Source organism: Magallana gigas, chromosome 2, assembly GCF_963853765.1.
Source record: "Magallana gigas chromosome 2, xbMagGiga1.1, whole genome shotgun sequence".
Classification (NCBI taxonomy): domain Eukaryota; kingdom Metazoa; phylum Mollusca; class Bivalvia; order Ostreida; family Ostreidae; genus Magallana; species Magallana gigas.
Window position 1 is genome coordinate 13366408 of NC_088854.1, and position 20142 is coordinate 13386549.

General features: G+C 38.1%; 1 protein-coding gene across 3 annotated transcripts in view; it reads left to right on the forward strand.

The window, feature by feature from the left end:
• The window catches only part of LOC105342162 (E3 ubiquitin-protein ligase MYCBP2-like), a 44162-nt gene extending 24109 nt beyond the window's left edge, over window positions 1-20053 (forward strand). For 2 of the 3 annotated variants that reach the window (XM_066075108.1, XM_066075109.1), the window contains 38 exons: window positions 62-233; window positions 464-552; window positions 640-756; window positions 1163-1388; window positions 1491-1615; window positions 1749-2007; window positions 4385-4441; window positions 4602-4907; window positions 5295-5336; window positions 6001-6114; window positions 6502-6829; window positions 6920-7120; window positions 7251-7960; window positions 9787-10694; window positions 10836-11043; window positions 11254-11459; window positions 11744-11917; window positions 12139-12279; window positions 12411-12554; window positions 12833-13057; window positions 13262-13327; window positions 13533-13772; window positions 14032-14187; window positions 14499-14599; window positions 14699-14849; window positions 15145-15416; window positions 15512-15599; window positions 15694-15813; window positions 16044-16151; window positions 16326-16454; window positions 16948-17074; window positions 17307-17416; window positions 17637-17825; window positions 17927-18034; window positions 18152-18361; window positions 18470-18577; window positions 18720-18885; window positions 19114-20053. In XM_066075108.1, coding sequence (XP_065931180.1) covers window positions 62-233; window positions 464-552; window positions 640-756; window positions 1163-1388; window positions 1491-1615; window positions 1749-2007; window positions 4385-4441; window positions 4602-4907; window positions 5295-5336; window positions 6001-6114; window positions 6502-6829; window positions 6920-7120; window positions 7251-7960; window positions 9787-10694; window positions 10836-11043; window positions 11254-11459; window positions 11744-11917; window positions 12139-12279; window positions 12411-12554; window positions 12833-13057; window positions 13262-13327; window positions 13533-13772; window positions 14032-14187; window positions 14499-14599; window positions 14699-14849; window positions 15145-15416; window positions 15512-15599; window positions 15694-15813; window positions 16044-16151; window positions 16326-16454; window positions 16948-17074; window positions 17307-17416; window positions 17637-17825; window positions 17927-18034; window positions 18152-18361; window positions 18470-18577; window positions 18720-18885; window positions 19114-19229 — 7317 coding nt within the window. In that variant the 3' untranslated portion in view covers window positions 19230-20053. The remainder of the gene's footprint in view (window positions 1-61; window positions 234-463; window positions 553-639; window positions 757-1162; window positions 1389-1490; window positions 1616-1748; window positions 2008-4384; window positions 4442-4601; window positions 4908-5294; window positions 5337-6000; window positions 6115-6501; window positions 6830-6919; window positions 7121-7250; window positions 7961-9786; window positions 10695-10835; window positions 11044-11253; window positions 11460-11743; window positions 11918-12138; window positions 12280-12410; window positions 12555-12832; window positions 13058-13261; window positions 13328-13532; window positions 13773-14031; window positions 14188-14498; window positions 14600-14698; window positions 14850-15144; window positions 15417-15511; window positions 15600-15693; window positions 15814-16043; window positions 16152-16325; window positions 16455-16947; window positions 17075-17306; window positions 17417-17636; window positions 17826-17926; window positions 18035-18151; window positions 18362-18469; window positions 18578-18719; window positions 18886-19113) is intronic. The other variant, XM_066075110.1, reaches the window with a different exon arrangement.
• The last annotated feature ends 89 nt before the right edge of the window (window positions 20054-20142 follow it).

The following is a 20142-nucleotide window of genomic DNA, read 5'->3' on the forward strand; positions in this document are numbered from 1 at the left end:
GATAATAAAGTTCAACTGTAGTATTCTATGTATTAACTATTTTTCCATACGTGTTTTTCAGGCCTATGAGAACTACTCATTTGAGGAGCTGAGGTTCGCGGCCCCGGCAGTGCCCCGCCCCAGTGAGAACATGCTGGTGCGGTGTAACAGTGACGGGACGTACGTGGCCAACTGGACCCCCAGTAACATCGGCCTCTACAACATCCATGTGAACATTGACGATTTTGATACAGGTACAGTGTATATTCAGTATATTCTATAATAAATTCATATGTATTTTGTTCAGTAATTCAAAGGAATTCTAGATGTGTCAGTTTAATCCTATTTCTCAGATTACAAGACTGTAGAAAAATTTTATATGCAGTAAATTTATAGTCTATCCCCAATTGATGATCATGGTATGTGTAAAATTTACCTGTAATAAAGTTTGCAAATTACTGAAATCCGTCTTATGTTTGTGTAGGTGAGGTTTACAAGTTGGAGGTAAAGGACCCCCCTCAAGGAGTGACTCCCCCCACTCAGACCGAGAAAAAACCCCACCAACCCAATAAGGTACAATGTCAACTCCACTCCTAATAAGTAATTGCGTAATTAACTTTTTTTTACCTGATCTTTAATGATTGTGAAACTGTACTTCAGATGAGAAAGTTTGCAGCTAAGTTCAGTGCTGGTCTCCGAATTCGTGTGAACCCTTCCCTTCAGAGCGAGTACATAGGTGTTATTCTGCCAGAGGGCATTATTTCCTTTGTTGACGAGGTTAGTGGTTTGACAAGGCTGGATGGTAGTGGCCATTTTCTGATATATTATTTGAATTTATTTAAACTAATGAGTGTTTGATATATATCAACATTACATTTAGTGGAATTAAAAAAATATTAAAAAGAATGCAAGGGTCATTTGTGATTAATGAAGTGAATTTAATAAGTAGAAGATGATAGTTTGCACAGATTGTTGTCTATTCAGCTTCCTTACATGTGTGCATGAAACCATTAAACCATTAGGGATAAGGAACATGTACCTCTCTAGTCTAAGGAGTGAACTTAAAACCTTTGGTTTGCAGAGACATGTAAATGTATTCACTGTTATATAGTATTCTAGGAAAAAATTTGCGCAATAAAGAACCATTTTTGCAATGAAGTAATAAATGTTTTGATCCTATCAGATTCACAATGATGATGGGGTATGGCTGCGTCTCAGTCAGGCCTCCATCAACGAGTGGTGCAAGGAGGGTCACGTGGAGGGATGGGCTCTACAGTACAACCAACACCTGGGGAAAACCCTGCTGGTCCCCGTAGAGGAGCCCAAGCCACTGATGGAGGAGATCATCAAGGAAACCATCAGGAAAAACCTCCATGATGTGGTCAAACCCGAGGTCACTCCAAAGAGAGGTTAACACCTTGCAATTATTTTCTCTCATGGAAGCGTGCGTGGTGATAAATGAAAATTAAAAAAAATCAAAAGTGAAACCTTCGATTTAAATTTGTTTGTAGGACCAGGAGAGTATCAGGTTGTGAAATGTGGGCCTTCAGGACACAACATCAGATGTAGGCCTCATCTTAAAGCCACTCCTATTGGGATGCTCATTCATGGAGAAAAGATCACAGTTATAGAAGACGTGAGCAAAATTAATATTTTTTAGTAAAAAAAAAGATATTTTACCTACAGTGAAAAGAATAAAAGACCAACAAATTAAGTGTATAGAAAGTTCTGTAATCATGTACTGTAAAAATGTGTTTTGATAATGGCAGGTGACGAATGAAGATGGGCGTTGGGTGAGACTTGACCCAGATATTGTGGAGCAGTACTGTCAGAACAAACAGGGTGAGGCTTGGGTACTAGTGTCAGGCCGGGACAGCACCGTCTACCTCAAGCATGAGTCAGATCTGGTGGATGTGGCCTCCAGCAAACAGAGCGACCCGTTTGCCTTCAATTCTCTGCCACCAGCTTTCAGTAAAGGATTTGATTTTTCATCCCAGGCATCATTTGTGTTTGGCAGTCCGCCTTCTGGTAGGTTGAAATAACAGCATCTGTATTTGTGTGTGCCTTGAATATAATATCAGCAAGTAAGAGAACTAGATTTGAATCATTTTTAGCTCACCGAGACGAAGTCAAGGGGAGCTTATGCTATACCCTCGGCGTCGGCGTCCAGACCTGGTTAAAGTTTTTGTTGCAGGTCCTGTATCTAAGCTATTACTTGTCCTATCTTCACCAAACTTGCATGGATGATGCATCTGGACCTACTTATGGACTTGAAAGACTTGGATGCTGAATCTGAGTCCTAAATTTCAGATGCTGGAGGAAGTTAAGGTTGTTGGACCAGGTTAAAGTTTTTGTTGCAGGTGCCCTTTGATAGCAATATCTTAATTACTACTGGTCCTTACTTCACCAAACTTGTATGGATGATGCGTCTTATGATACTGATGCACCTGACAAGCTTGAATGCTGAATCTGAGCCATAGGTTTTGGATGCTGGAGGAGGTTAAGGTTCTAAGAGCTGGTTAAATAAAGTATTTAAAACAGGTGCCCTCTGATGATGATATCTTAGTTATTACTTGTCCTTACTTCACCAGACTTCCATGGATGGTGCGTCTTATGATACAGATGCATCTGACAGGCTTGAATGCTGAGTCTGAGCCATAGGTTTTGGATGCTGGATAAAGTTAAGTTTTTTGGAACGGGTCACATGTTTAATAGATGATAGTACTATGAATGAATCGCAGAGGTAGCTTCAGATGCAGAGTTTGATCTCCATTAACAAGGATGCTAAAAAATATATCTTAGTTATTACAGGTCCTAACTTCACCAAACTTGAATGGATGGTGTGTCTTATGATACAGATGCACCTGACAGGCATGGATGCCGAATCTGAGCCATAGGTTGCGGATGCTGGAGGAAGTTAAGGTTTTAATTGCTATGCCCTCTGATGATGATATCTTAGTTATTACTGGTCTAAACTTCACCAAACTTGCATGGATGATGCGTCTTATGATACCAATGCACCTGATGGGCTTGAATGCTGAATCTGAGCCAAAGGTTTCGGATGCTGGATGAGGTTTAGTTTTTAAGAACAGGTCACATGTTTTATAGATGATAGCTTGCATAGTTGATTTAACTTTATTATAAATTAAACGCAGAAGTTGCTTCAGATGCAGAGCCTGATCTCCATTATCAAGGATGCTAAAGAAATCTACTACCTCACTCAAACCTGCTCAATAGATAGATGTGTTTGTTGATAAATGATATAACATGATTCCTATGATATAGTATTGTATGATATGAAACAATATTGTTTGATTTGATACAATATGATATCATATGTTTTATTATAAAAAGTTATACGATACGATATGATATTGTATCATTTTTTTTGATATTTTATGATATGATATTGAGATGTATAGTATTGTATATTATGATACAATGTTGTATAATATTATATTGTATTTTTAATTTATTATTTTATCACATGATACAATTACATAAGATATTGCAAAATATTATATTGTATCCTATGATTCAATATTGCATATTCTATAATATTGTATCATACAACATTGTATAATATGATATTGGTTTCTGTAATATAGAATTATATCATATGAAATTGTATTATATGATATTGTAATATTATATAATATTGTATCATACGATATTGTATGAAATGATATTGGTTTATATGATATATTATCATATCACATGAAATTGTATTATATTATATTGTAATATATATTATTGTGTCATATGATACAATATGCATAATATAATAATGTATTTTATAATATTTTACTTTATCACATAATATTGTATCATTTGATAAGATACAATGTTGGAATCAAATTATATTGTATTATATGATATAATATCATATTATTTATCAAATATGTTTCAGTGTCAAACAATACAATATTATACTATATTATACAATATAATATTATGTTTCAATGTTATGATGTATTATGTAATATGATATTGTAATATAATACTATATTGTATTATTTTTTATGATATTGTATTATGTGATCAAATACAATAAGGTATAACACAATACAATGTCATATCATGCGTTACAATATCATATCTCATTATTGTTTATTACGGTATTTAATTGTATTATATGATGTATATTATAAATATGACATGATGCAATGTTTAATTTTATATCATTGTATTGATTAACATATGAACATATGATTATCATAAAAAAATTTATCAGATGATATACGATATTTTGTCAAAACAGAATCCATAAATATCCAAGATCATAAAGTATGATTTTCATATAAAATGATAAAGGTGGTCTTATGAAGGTGATGTCTCATAAGGGTCATGCTCCGTCTCGGTGAGCTTAGTAATCTATGATTACCTATGTTTCATTTCTAAATAGGGCCATTTGGAAGAAGTGCAAGTCTACCTGGGAATTCTTTCAATCCCTTGTTTTCAAGTAAATATGCATTTTATACTTAGTTTCTGTCTCAAAGATCAAAGACGGCTTATTTTTAGTGATAATATTTGGTTAAATGAAATATTAAAAGTAAACACTATATCATCACAAGTCAGGATTTCAAAGATGCTCAATTAATAATTCCTGCTTTTACTCAAAGGATCAGTCATTCCTAGTTTTGGAAATCCCAGCATTCCACAGTTTGGCGGGGGCTTTGGATCAAGTTTTGAGAGCACCCCTATGCATAGAGACCTCAGTAAAGTCTCCACCATGCCAGGCAATCTCTCGGCCTCCCCTGGGTTTCTGTCTCCCTCCAGAATGGACATTTCTGCCCAGACAGCATCGCCAGCCTCCACTACTAGGTCCCCAGCTTCTGGGTCCCCCAAGTCATCACGAAGGGAAGTGACCCACCCCCTCCCTGCGGAACTACAGGGTGTGTCTGTGAAGGAGTTGGTCAAAGCTTTAGGTAAGTGTGTTAGGTATACGGCAGCTCACACCTGTTTCAATCTTTCTTGGTCCATTTTGTCATGTTCCTGGATTTCATGAGTACCAGCACAAGTTTGGAAAGATCTGCCAATAAAAGATTTCTTGCATATAGTCAATTTTCTTAAACTTACTTTTAAAAGCAATTAAGAGACAATTGAAATAAATTTGTTCAATAAATACAATGTAGTGTGACTGTTAAGTCGTGTTTTACACACACTAGAAGCACACTAGTAAATAAGAATTACCCCCTCCCCTTTACACATGACCTTGTAACCCTCCACACAATGTGTTAATGCCGCCCCCTCATCCCCCACAAAGACCCCCCACTGACTACCCCTAATTATTGTCTGATGCTGTTTCTTTTGAGTGTGTGGCTGTCGGGATGTGTCTTACCTGGCCTATATGTTCGGTGAGTGGTTGGATGTTGTCTCACTGTTAGAGTTGTCAGTCTGTCATCATTATATTTGGACATCATTTATATCAGTTTTCTTTATTTATGTCGAATTTCACATCACAGCCAAGATGGTTACAGAATTCTGAGAGATGGTGCAGCTTTACTTGTTTTTCCAATGCTGCTGTAAATCTGAATTTATTTATTCATGATTTTTATGCAACCGAGATAAAACATTTGCAAGCCAAAAGTTTTGTTTGTTTCCTTTATATGACTACAGAAGTTTATTACTGGTACATTTGTATAAATGTCTGTCAAATATAGATACATGTATTTATCAAAAGACATATAAGTGTAAAAACTGTTTACACAAAAATCTCCCACTCGCAACAGTTGTGTGTTCTCTAAGAATTCACTTTATAGGAAAAAAATATATATGTATGTATAAGTGTTTATTTGTGTTTGATTTTTTTTTGGAGGATTTTTTTTAATTTGGAAGCAAATATTTTGTTTGTGAAAAGCAGATTCCCTCATTATTTGCATGTCATCATTTGTATGTGTATTGTAATGTGAGTTCACTTCTTCACAAAGAGAGATTGAAACAGTTTCATTCTGATCAAGTTTGAACCATATTATCCTGTTCTCCATACAGTTTACTATTGAACGGTGTGTGTGGTTTCAGGGGAAAGCAGAGCCAATGGCAATGGACCGACCCCTGTACCCTCCCCACCAGGTACCCCCAAGAAATCAGGGTCACGAAGTTCTAGTCCTCACCTGGCCATTACAGAAAAACAAGGTAGGGAAATAATGCCTATTGACCATGATATCTAGTAGCATCTTTTAATGAAACTAACTGGATTTTATTACTTATAATGATGATCGGCAGCATAAATAAAATGTTTGATTTAAAACGATAATCAGTTGTTAGAACAGTATTGGTCTAATTACCAATTCTTGCTAATTACCATTTCTTGTCAGTGCATTGTTAAATGCATGTCACTTTATTAACACATAAAATTATACATTTATATGATATAAAGATGTAACAGTGCAATGGCAAGAAACAATACATGGTGAGATTTGGTCTTAGACCAGTACATGTATATGCAATTGAGTGCAATGTGTGTAAATCTTTTCAAAAGGGGAGGAAGAAGACAAACATTCAGCTATTGTTTAATTACAGGTTCACCCAGAACGGGCTCTCCTGTGGGTAGATTGAGCCCCCGACAAACCCGGGCGGTCAGCTTGACTGACTCCCCTTCCTACAACTCCATCAAGGACGATCTGTTTTCCACGCCCCCTGACAGCCCGATCAACGCAACCTCTAAGAGAATGACGCTAAAGAAGGACATCTCCGGCGACAGACCCACCCACTCCCCGCCCACTTCTCCGTCAATCAAACATAAACAGATGGATGTTAACAAGATTGTCCCACCTTCTGGGCAGGGTATTTTAAGTCCAGCGAGAAGAGATAGTTTCGGTGGGGCTGTATCACCAGTCAGAAGTACTAGGTGAAGTATTATTTTTTTTTTAAAGCTTTATTTTAAATGTATAAGTTCTTCAAGCATTTTAAGTAACTTTTCTTCTTTTGTTTCATTCAGTCCACAAAGAAGAGCATCTAGTCCACTACTCAGCAGTCAGTCGAGAGCATCACCGGTCAATGCTGGTTCCAGGGCTTCACCCCTCAGTGCTAACGCCAGATCCTCACCAGTCAACGCTGGGGCAAGGGCCTCCCCAGGAACGGGGGGCTCTCCCATCCCAGCCTTTAGTATTGGTTCCTCCTCACCCAAAGAAGAGTCCAGGTAATACATGTAATGTTCAATGTACCTGATATTGTTTTTATACCCAGTAATTAGTTTTTGTGTTTAAAGTATTCATGTGATATATTTTCTGGCATTGTAAATTGTGTTTATATTTTCCAAATTTACTTAGGATGTCTCCTAAGTCCATGAGGAAAGACAGAGGAAGAACTTTAAGGTCAAAAAGGTCAGATTCACCATCCTCTAGAGAAAGCATTCCAATAATTCGAAGTCGCTCTGCTTCGACATCTGTGATCTACGACAAGAAAGAACCTGTCAAAGAGGCCTTGTCCCCGTCTGTAGCAGAATGTCTGAGGGCGGTATTCGCTGCTTTCTTGTGGCATGAGGGAATTGTTCATGATGCTATGGCATGTGCCTCATTCCTGAAATTTCATCCAGACCTGCAGAAGGAGATGTCTAAGTTTGCCAACAGAGCCAAACCAGAAAAGGTTCGAGTCAGGCATGCTACAGACTCCAGTAAAGATATTAACAGGAAGAAGGAGAATATCAATATAAATGAGTCAAGGGTCAGATTCAAGCTGGAACCAAGATTTGTGAGAAGTGATTCAGAAAAGTCGGATAAATCAGACAAGTCTGACAAAGACGAACAGGTCAAAGGGGCAGAGAAGGTCGAGATTCAGCGAACCATGTCCGATGGACGGAAGATCATTGAAGCACGACAGAAGAAGGTGATGAGACACAAGTCGGATGGTAATGTTGGACCTTTCAAGGAAGGCATTGAGGCTGATAAAGACTCGCCCCTGCCACCTACTCTGCATCATCTTGTGTACTTCTGGGAAGAAATGTCTTCTGGTGTTCTAAAAGTGATAGATCAAAAACAAGGTACAGTATTTAGGCCAGATTTGTATCCTTATTAAGTCTCCCCTTTCAAAGGGGAGACATATTGTTTTTGTCGACTTTCTTATTCTTCTTCTTCTTATTCTTCTTATTCTTCTTCATCCAAATTTGTCCAAGCCGTAACTTAAATACCCTTTGACATTAAGACTTCAAACTTAAAACATAGGTAGATGGTATTGAGAAGGAGTGCACGCCACCAAAATTTTTGACCTTGACCTATTTTCTTTTTCAAGGTCAAGCGTTTTATAAAAAATAGAGTTTGGACTATAACACAATATTCCTTAAACATACAAACTTTTAACTTGTATCATAGATAGATGGTATATAGTCCAGTTGAACCTTACCAAAATTTTTGACCTTGACCTTAAAACTTTATTTCAAGGTCAAATCAGAAAAAACTTCATTGTTCACCTCCTAAATATTCTTTGACAGAAGGACTTCAAACTTTACACAAAGAACAATTATAATACACTGAGGTGTACTATTGATAAATATTTGACCTTGACCTTGTTTTACTCAAGGTCAACTTGAGAAAAAATAATTAAATTTTGTCTGGGTGATAACTTAGATACCTTTTGACATTAAGACTTCAAACTTGGAACATAGGTAGATGGTATTAAGAAAAAGTGCAGGCTATCAAAATTTTTGACCTTGACCTATTATCTTCTTCAAGGTCAAGCGTTTTATAAAAAATATAGTCCGGACCATAACACAAGACTCCTTAATCATACAATCTTTTAACTTGTATCATACATAGATGGTATATAGTCCAGTTCAACCTTACCAAAATTTTTGACCTTGACCTAAAAATTATATTTCAAGGTCAAATTAGAAAAAACTTTATTGTTCACCTCCTAAATATTCTTTGACAGAAGGACTTCAAACTTTACACAAAGAACAATTAGAATACACTGGGGTGTACAATTGATAAATATTTGACCTTGACCTTGTTTTACTCAAGGTCAACTTGGGAAAATAATTAAATTTTGTCTGGGTGATAACTTAGATACCTTTTGACATTAAGACTTCAAACTTGGAACGTAGGTAGATGGTATTAAGAACAAGTGCACGCCATCAAAATTTTTGACCTTGACTTATTATCTTTTTCAAGGTCAAGCGTTTTATAAAATATATAGTCCGGACCATAACACAAGACTCCTTAATCATACAATCTTTTAACTTGTATCATACATAGATGGTATATAGTCCAGTTCAACCTTACCAAAATTTTTGACCTTGACCTAAAAATTATATTTCAAGGTCAAATTAGAAAAAACTTCATTGTTCACCTCCTAAATATTCTTTGACAGAAGGACTTCAAACTTTACACAAAGATTAATTATAATACACTGAGGTGTACTATTGATTAATATTTGACCTTGACCTTGTTTTACTCAAGGTCAAATTAAAAATAATTAAATTTTGTCTGGGTGGTAACTTGGATAGCTTTTGACATTAAGGCTTCAAACTTGGAACATAGGTAGATGGTATTGAGAAGGAGTGCACGCCTCCATAATTTTTGACCTTGACCAATCTTGTGTCTCAAGTTAATTCATTTTCTAAACTGTATCATATATGGATGATATCTAACATATAGCTGACTTCATTCTTTTTCACTTATTTAATTTGCCCCATATTACAATCCTTTGGGAGAAGGGGAGACATGTGTTTTTTTGTATAAAAAAACAATACCCACTAGTTTTTACCTTGTATTCTATGAATATTTTTGAAGTTGTGTCAAAGAAGATATTTGTAAGAATTGAGTGTGTTGTACATATATATGTATGTAGTTTAACTTTATTTTATTGCAGTTAATCCTAGTCCTGCTGTAATGCTCAAGGCCAAAAAGAGTGAAAAGAGAGAGAAAGAAAAAGAGAAAGACAAGAAAGTTAGTCGTAAGAAGAAGGATGAGATAAAACATATATGGCGGGGAAATGCCATGGGAGACATGATGATTGGTGCGCTGGGAGGAAGAGATGGACCAGACAGAGGGGAGACTCAGTGTGAGTTGTGTGGGGGCATGTTCCCTCATCCTGTCACCTACCACATGAGACAGGCCCACCCTGGCTGTGGGCGACATGCTGGGGGTAAGGGCTACAACAGCAGTGGGATCTTCTGTGGGGGCTGGGCAGGAAACTGTGGGGAGGGGGGACTAGGAGGAAGCAGTTGGTACCTCATCTGTGAGAAGTGTAGAGAGAAGTGCTTAAAAGAAAAAAGACACTCACAAAGAGAAAAAGATAAAGCTAAGAAACAGAAGAAAAAGTCTTCACAAATCCGCCAGCAGGCTGTCTTGTATACTCAGGAGTCACATGCTGTGCTGAAGAGTAACGCTATGTTCCTATTGGATCTTGCCAGTGCATCTGGATTGACTCTTCCCACACAGTCCAAGAAGATTCCTCAGAGAAACTCAGATCTTTTACTGCCCAGTGTCAGTGAGGAGTACGGAATGGAGCTGAATCCTTTCCCACCCGTACCTTTCCAGTTTCTTGTGCTACAAGGTGGTCAAAATGCAGATTCTGCCTTTGCAGAGGAAGTTTACATTGATGCCGATGAGAGGGTGTTTGTTAGATCAGGCTCCATGAGCATCAAGGAGCGCCACCCTTCCTACAGACCCCGTCTACCAACTGAACCCAGGCACAGTCCACTAGCAAGGTCAGGGTCACTGGGGCAGGACTCAAGGTCACATATATCTTCCCACATCTCACCACCTAGTCCAAGGGTAAGTGTTTGTTTTGTAAAGTTGTTGATTTACAGCAAGCATAAGATGATACAATGTTAAGTTCACAAGCTATGAACTACTTTTAGGCAGTGTAATGTTTATCTGTAAATCAGTGTTTTAAAGGAATTACTGAATTTACAGGATTTTAATGTTGAGAATGCCAACCATGAAACCAAACAGATCCCCAAGAGCGCTGGAACAAGCCCTGACTCCAGTGATGAGCTGTTTGGGAAGAGTCGTCCCTTCCAGAGGAGTCTGTCGGAGATCGGGACAGAGGACAACAAAGACCAAGATAACGACAAAAAGCTAGTGTCTGGTCGCCGCAGAAATAACAGTGGAGGGGTAGGAGGTAGGTGGCACCCCTCTACCCACCCCTTGTAACCACAAAGAAATGTCCTATTAAATGTTCATAAAATTATCAAGGGATGCTAACATCACAATTATTTATTTGTCCTTCTGTGTGTGTTTTGTAATGTCTTATGAACTGTTCACAGAATTATCAAGGGATGCCAATAATTATTAAAGTGAATTGATTTCCTTATTTGTTGATATTTTGTAGATGGTGGAATGTCTCTGCTGAAGCACCCGTCTGCTGCCATGGAGAAGCTGCTACACACGGTGGATAGACGGTGTCCTGAGGACGATGAGCGGGCTCTCCAGCGGCCGGTCATGTCCTTCATCATACAGAGGCACGATCTTGAAGGTCTACAGCTTGCCATGAAGCAGGCCCTCAGGAAAGCCGCCTGTAGGGTGTTCGCAATGCAGGTCAGTGTGCTATCATGATATGTATCAAATATTATGAATACTGGGTACTAATAATTTATATATAATTCAGTCATATTTTTCTGTTTTTAACTCTTTTAATCTTATTTCTAATCTTTAATTTGGCCTAAATATATGTTCTAATTACTTTACTGGTAAGACTAGTTTTACATATCTAGCAAAATGTATGTACAGATTATGCCTATATTATCCTGTATGGCATGAATTGATTTGCCCATTATATATCCTATATAGCTTTAGTTATGACTTGATTTGATATTTGCTAGGCTTTGAACTGGCTGTTGAGGAGCATCACTCAGACTGTGTGTCTCCACGACCTGCTGTGGTTCTTTGTGTCCTCACTGATGCCCCCTGGAGGAGAAGAAGAGGAGCAGGAAGAGGAGGAGGAGGACAAAGACAAGGAGAAGAAGAAGAAGGAGGCCCCCAAAAAGGACCATGAGGTACAGAGAGGGCTTGCTGGCAATTACGATAACTATTTAACAAAATAGGTCCCCAAGCATGCAGGAATAAACCATGACTAGTCTAGTGATTTATCATTTAGGAATTTCTATGTATAATGATAGAGTAGTGCTCCTTATTTTAATAATGCCTTAGATTTCGAGAAGAATTTTATTTATTGTACAAACGTAACTTTTGCTGACTCCAATGGTTTTTCCAATAGGACGTTCCGCTGTGTGACCACCCCCTCTCTGACATCACCATCGCCGGCTCTGCTGTGGACCCCCTCCCTGAGGTGTTTCACACTCTTCTGCAGACCATAGCAGACGCCATGATGTTTCTGCCATGGGGCTCTGCTTTACAGGTAGATTAATTTGAATTTCAGAAAATCGCTGATGTTTATACATCCAAAACCTCACAAGTTTTAACCAAAAACATTTAGGCATATCAACTCTATTATACATGTAGTTTAATGAAATGATTTTTTGTCTCCAGCAAATGGCAGTTCGTTGCTGGTGTTTGAAGTTCCAGTCGTCAGATCACCAGTTCCTACATGAGTGTCATGTGTTCAGTAACATCAGTCGAATCCTCAGTAAGTCAGAGGAAGAGAGAGAAGAGAATGGCACTGAACATTCCCAGGTGAGAAAACATTGGCTTCACCCTCATTTATATACTGTAGTATTTTTTGTAAGTGCTCACCAGAATATATGTTTTTGTAAGTGCTTGCCAAAATGGGTTTTCTACAACTAATTTTACCTCATAAAGGAAAAAAAGTGCAGTTTTTAGTTTAAATATCAAATAGTCTATTTCTTTTTTTTTTTTAAATCAATTTAAATGATATTTCGAATAGATTATAATTGTTTACAATTTACTGTAGATGCTGGGTATTTTACCCTGCTATATTTTTTTTGTTGCAGTCGTCTGTCAAGTTATCTCAGCTGAAAGATCTCACCCCATCCTCTGATATTTCTGTCTCGAGCCGCCAGGCCATGATAGCGAGTCTGACGGACAATTCTACAGAGACGTTCTGGGAGAGTGGGGATGAGGACAGAAATAGATCCAAGTTTCTGACCATTAAATGCCACGTCAAAGCTTCTGCCAGGATACTCTATGTCCATATCGACAATGCCAGGGACTTGGGGGTCAGTCAATTCACTTTATCTTAATTCAGATTTGTTCTCTTCATCAAAAAGGACAAAGTCAAAGAGAGTGTCCATGAAAAGTTGAGGCAATGGCTGTAATGTTAGTGACATGTTAGTTCCCACTAAATTTTGTGAACCTTGCTTTTATTTTATCATCATATATTAGTATTCCTGTTATTTTATTAATGTACTTTTTATTCACAGAGCAAAGTAGGAAGTGTTAGCTTTTCGGTTGGACCATCACAAGATGAGTTAACAAAAGTTCATCAGGTCAGTTTAATACCAAGTACATGTTCATGTAGATGATATCAAATTAAGTGTTTGATATACGTGTACTAGTTAATGATATTTCAGAGGTCTATTGTGTTTTAAGTAAGTAAATGGTTATAGATTTGATTGTTTGAGTTTATTGGTGGTGTTATTGGTTGTATTAGTTAACTGGCCTGAACTTCAGTCTGTGTGATCCACATTACAGGTGGATGTGGAGGCTCGTTACGTGGGGTGGTTGTCCTGTCAATTTTCTCACCCACACATTCGCGTCATACAGCTGGAGATGAAGGGGCCAGACCACAGCCTTAGGGTCAGGCAGATCAAGATCCTGGGGGAGATGGAGGGCCAAGAGATCTGTGTCCCAGTCAAAAAGTCTGCGGTGGATATGCAGCAGGAGAACTGTGAATCAGAGACCCTCAGGGTCTTCAGAATGCTTACCTCACAGGTATGTTATCATTTGAAGACCACCCTACCATTATAGAATACAGTTAAACACAGTTATAGCAAACACTATTATAATGAATTGACACCTACAGCGAAGTGATTTTCATTCTACATGACTTAATTACACATTGTAAACTTGACGAATATAACGAAATACACTTATATAGAAGAAAAATTGCCCATCCTTGGCACTTTGTTATTTGCGTGTTTCACTGCAGTGAGTAAGAAATCCCCTACTAGTGAGTTATTTGTTTGACCAGGTGTTCGGAAAGCTGATCACGCCGGACGGGGTGGCAGGGAAGATGAAGTTTGTGGAGGGAGCGGGATTAGACAGCCTTGACGGGGACCACGACCTAAAGGAACACATGGTGGGGATACTGTTCAGTCGCAGCAAGCTCTCTCACCTCCAGAGACAGGTGTGTACAAAAATTCGTTCAGTTGAGGGTCAGCAAGCTCGCACACCTTCATACAAAGGTGCATATACAACTCTTCAGTGATCTGTTGGTTATTTTTATCATTAAAGAATAGAAATAAAGACTCATTGAGGAAGATTTTTGTTTAAATTACATGCATGTTCATTTTACATTTTTAGGAATTTTCTAAACTTCTTTGAAAAGATAACTTATTAATTGCTTTGTTTGTGTTGTCCTTGCCTAATATTTTAGTTTTTAGTTGTACATGTTCTTTAAATCTTGAGGGTTTCATCACTTGTCTTGCTTTCCTTAAGGTATGTTCCCACATTGTACAAGGCATCAGGAAGGAGTCCACCAAGATCAGAGAGGAGTGGGAAGCTAGCCTGATCAACCCCAACCATATAACACAAACCAGGTCAGTGCTTCACTATTCTTATATCTCAGGCTTATTATAAAACAGTCTTTACTAATTATGGCGATATGTACAACTGTTGGTTTGTCTGTCTTGTTGCAGTGATCAGGATGTGTACTGCTTTGAGCTGCTGTCAATGGTGCTGGCCCTCAGTGGTTCCAGTGTGGGTCGGGCCTACCTGGCTCAACAGTACCCCCTGCTACAGGACCTGTTCAGCTTGCTGCATACAGGCACACCCAGGGTCCAGAGACAGGTAAGAGAGATGATACATAATCACATCACAAATTACATTCTCTTTTAAACAAACTTTTCATCTAACCATCTGTTACTTTACAAATTGCATGCACTGTGTGCATGAATGTAGCTAGAATGATTTTCAAACATTTTGTTTTAAATCCCCCCTTCCATTTCATTAAAATCTAGATGGATTTCTCAATGTCAAAAATCTGTCTGATATTTTGGTTACAGTGACCTTCAATATCCTTATTTTTGTCAAAAAAATAAATTTTGTTAGTGTTGTTTGATCATGTTGAAATTTCGTTTACAAGGTAATTTCGGTTCTACGGCGAGTTCTCCAAGACGTGAAACCCCAGACCCTCTCTAACATCCTGTCCGTGCCTGCTCTGCCTCCTGTTGAGTACAGCATTGTGAGTCTGGCCAGTCGGGACGAGACTGCCTCCTTTGATCCTGAACAGCCTGGTCTTCTGGACGTTTTGCTATCATGCATCAGCAAGGCCCTCACAGTACAGACCAAGATTAAGATCAGCGGACCACAGAAAGCAATGACTGCTGTCAAACTAGAGGACTTCCTTGGATCTACGTAAGTCTTCAGGAATTTAATTTAACATATTTATTCAAATTTGTTTTTTTAATAGAAAAATTTAGCACTTCATTAATATTCTTTTGTTATTTTAGAGCTTCAAAATCTCGCTGGTGGCTGAGAGGAAAAATTAATGAAAGTTTAGCAAACAATGTCATCACACTTATACAAGACATGGCCTCGGTAAGATAAATCATGATCTGTTGGTAATATTATTTCCCATGTGATTATCAAAGTACCAGGTATGTGATATAACTCTCACTCTATTGTACCCCAGGGTCAGTTGTCGGAGACATGGGCACCTGTCACCAAGGCAGCCATTGCTGAAGCTATTCTGAATCTCACCAAGTTGGGGGAGAAATACAGAGATCCTCAAGTTTGCCTCAAGACCCCAACTGTAAGTCTTATCCAAAGGGAGTACATCTAAAAATTTCTAAGGTTAAATGTCTCTCAGTTCAACTTTGAATTACATGTATTAGTACTCTCTGATGTTATCTTACTTAAAATTTGTGAAAAATAAGTTTCTGAATGTTGTGTAAGTATATATACCTGTAATTTTTCATCTCTTGGAGTGCTGTTTAGCTGTTGAAGGACTTTAAAGCAAATGCATGTACCTTTATGTTACAGCTGTGGTTGTGTCTGGCCTCCCTCTGTGTTCTGGACAAGGATCATGTGGAAAGACTGACGTCTGGTCAGTGGGTCAGCGGTCCAAACGGTCAGCACGGACAGCCAAGGGTAAGTAACTCAAACCTCCCAGGATAGTTACATCAATTCATTCTCTGCAGTGCATGTGCATGGTGGAACGGGTTCTGTAAACAGAACTGTTATTGGTGATCTTATTTTTACATTTGATTCATGGACCAATTGATTTTTGTGTAACAGCACAACAAAGTTTTGTTTTGTTTACAGCCGACCTGTGATAACCATGACGACGGGGAGACCCAGGCCATCATTCTGTGCAGTGACTGCGGGAACCTGTGTGCCGACTGTGACCGATTTCTCCACTTGCCCAGGAACAAACGCTCCCACCAGAGACAGGTACACACCTTATGTATAGTGACATCATGGACAAATTCTTAAGATCAATTCTATGTAAGAATCAAAATTTGGTGGCCACTCATAGTCACTGATTTTCTTCATACTTAATAATTTGATAGACTTTGGTGAGTAAAAAAGCCTAACAAGTTAAATAACAGTCAGTTTATGTTTGACAGTGTTTATGTCTGACAGTTTTCATTTCTGTGTATATCTGACAGTGTCTATGTCAGTGTATATGCCTGACAGTGTTAATGATTAACAGTGTTTATTAAATCAAAATATGATCACATTGCAAGTGTAACTTCAAGTTAGAATAGTAGATTTTTACTGTTTGCTTAAAATGTCTTTATTTTGTCTTATGTCTTGATTTTCCCTAAAAAAGGTAATGAATATATAGCATATAAAAGTCTGCCTTATTTTGATGAAATTTAAGAACTGTGAAGTAGACCTTTGTTTTGTGTCTGTCACCGATTGTTACATTTGCTGGCTGTAGGTGTTTAAGGAGGAGGAAGAGGCCATCAAGGTGGACCTACATGAGGGCTGTGGCCGGACCAAGCTCTTCTGGGTGATGGCTCTGGCCGACTCCAAGGCTCTCAAAGCCATGGTTGAGTTCAGAGAAGGTACTGTCTGATTTGGTTAAGTATTGTCAGAATACAACAATGGGATTGAAAAGATAGATATATTTGCAAAAACATTTGTTCATTTGAAATGTTAAACAATTCTTCTTGATTCTTCCATTGCAAACATATAACGGTACATTTGAACACGCCTCTTGTTTGTATTATTAAATGGTTTAGCTATGCGTTTATGTTTCAATTCTGTCTGATCTCTGAGATTCGGTCTCCCTTACAGGGAAATCTACAGCCGCTACCTCAGGCCCTGGCAGGTGTCGCTTCTGTGGAACCACAGGAAAGACTGGCGTGCTAGCCATCGGCAATGTTTGCTCGGACCCAGATTGTCAGGTAAAAGGGGACTCATGTTGAAAGAGGCTTTACTGTTTTGTTACGTAGGCACAGAGTTGAGTTATTCCCCTTTGCAAATTTTGAAATGAAAATATCTGCCTGAGGCATTATGATTGGAAATTTTTGGCTCTAGTACCAATACATTTATAATTTTGGGCCTTAACACAATCACCAGGTACTAAGTGCAACAATTCTTATTCACTGGTTCATCTTTTTTTAGGAGCATGCCCAGAATGCCTGTCAGAAAGTCCTTGCTTGTGGACACCAGTGTGGGGGGATTGTTAATGAAGAGGAGTGTCTGCCCTGTCTCCACAACTGCCCGCCGTACCAGGGCAAACTAAAACAGGACGCCGATGACATGTGTATGATCTGCTTCACCGAGGCTCTCTCTGCAGCCCCTGCTATCCAGGTTTGTGTCTAACATTAAATTTTATGAATCTTAAACATTTGCATACCAGATTTATTTTGTTTTAATTCAATCGATTAAAACTAATTCTTTTATCTTTCCAGCTACATTGTAAGCATGTTTTCCACCTTCACTGCTCCAGAAATATATTGGAGAAAGGATGGGTGGGTCCAAGAATTACATTTGGATTTTCACTTTGTCCAATATGCAAGGTACAACATTATGTTACATTAAGTTGGTCTTTTTTACTTTATTCCTATGTTGTTTGATTTTGATAATGATAAATGGTCCAAAAATTAAATTAAACATATATTTTATTTTCATATCAGAACCCAATAGACCACTCTGTGCTGAAGGAACTGCTGAAGCCGATCCGTGACCTGTTCAGTGATGTGAAGCGGAAGGCTCTGATGAGACTGGAGTACGAGGGACTACACAAGGCCGAGGCCATCACCACCCCCGGGGCTCGCTTCTACAAGGACCCTGCTGGGTTTGCCATGGACAGATATGCCTACTATGTCTGCTACAAATGCAAAAAGGTATTTCAACAGTATATGTTTATATACACGTGTACAGGTAAATTATTAGTTTATATTTTGTGTAGAATATTTTCATTTCTACAGTAATTTGTTATGCTTGATTTTAAGGCTTATAATGGAGGTGAGGCCCGCTGTGATGACCAGATAGGGGTGGCTGAGGACTATGACCCCCGGGAGCTGGTGTGTGGGGGGTGCTCTGACGTCTCTAGGGCCCAGGTAACTTCAACCTTCATCTCCATCTTACAATGTATCATAAGAGATGATTCAAACCACTCAAATTAATGTTATGAAAATGATGTTCAAATGAAAGTATCAATGTTAACAATCCTACATTCCATTTACATTATCAATGTTGTAGATGTGTCCAAAGCATGGGACGGATTTCCTGGAATACAAGTGTCGCTACTGTTGCTCTGTCGCTGTCTTTTTCTGCTTCGGTACCACCCACTTCTGTAACGCCTGCCATGATGACTTCCAGAGAGTCACATCTATAGCCAAGACTGAGCTGCCCCACTGTCCGGCCGGTAAGAGATAAAAAATGACTGTAGAATACAGGTAAAGAACTTAGGTAGTTTAAGGCCACACCAGGATGGCTGTACAATTAAATAATAACATGAGGTTGTTAGTGCATGGTTTGAGATAGTGTTGGGTTATAATTTAGATGAATTTCCTTCTCTATGTATTAACATACACATGTAGAGAGAAAACTGGCTCACTATTATTAGTAACAAATGTGACTAAATCTTTCACAGGACCTAGGGGGAAACAGCTTGAGGGTGAGGAGTGTCCACTTCATGTCCAGCACCCACCCACAGGGGAGGAGTTTGCTTTGGGGTGTGGAGTCTGCAGAAACGCCCACACCTTCTGAGTGCTAGTCAGGGACTTCCCAGGGTAATGTAGTGTGTGCGTCACACAACCTGTGTCAGGTAGAACAAGGATTTTATTGACCCTACATGACAAACTTTTATCAAAGAAAACTGTCTTCTGTGTATCCTATATGTACTTCCACTTCAATGTGATAAATTTTAAGGAGGTTTTATTAAAATATATCTGATGTGTCCAAGATCTTAAATTGCTCTTACGTTTTGTGCCAAAAATTAAAAAAAAAATCAATGATTTAATAAAGTTATATAAAATTTAAAAAAGAAGGTATTAATAGTCATTTAATACAGTGCTTTGAAATACTATTGTTGTAGTTTATATTTGACAACCAAATGCATTAATCATTGATTATTAATTTAATCATTGATACAAGTGAAATTGAGAGGTCTGAGGAATACTGAGTAGTATATCTCAATCATGTTATTTAAGGAATGATTTTTCCTAAAAAAGCTGCCTGTGTTTTGTGCTGACAATAGCTCTCTGTGTGTAATGTTTGAAATGTATTTTGTATTCAATTATTGTTTGATGCATATTGTATCAGCCTTTTAATTTTTTCCGTGTTTCCATTTAATATATTTTTAAATGTGCTGCATTTTTTGGAAGTGCAATGCAATTGTATATTTATGTATTGAACCATGTTTTTTTCCAACCTGAGAAATATGAGAAGAGTCTTGGCCTAGCAAGATAGACTATTGATTGCTTAAAGGTTTATAATGGAATGCAACATTCATGTAATAATGAACTACATTATGAGGTGTACCTCCACTGCAGTGTCATTTGACTGTGATTTTGATTAAATATAAAAAGGCACTCTGTTCTTTGTGTGTGTTTTTTCTGTTTTGGTTTTTTTTTTTGGGGGGGGGGGGGGCTGGGTAGATTCATTAACTGCGAAGTTTTTT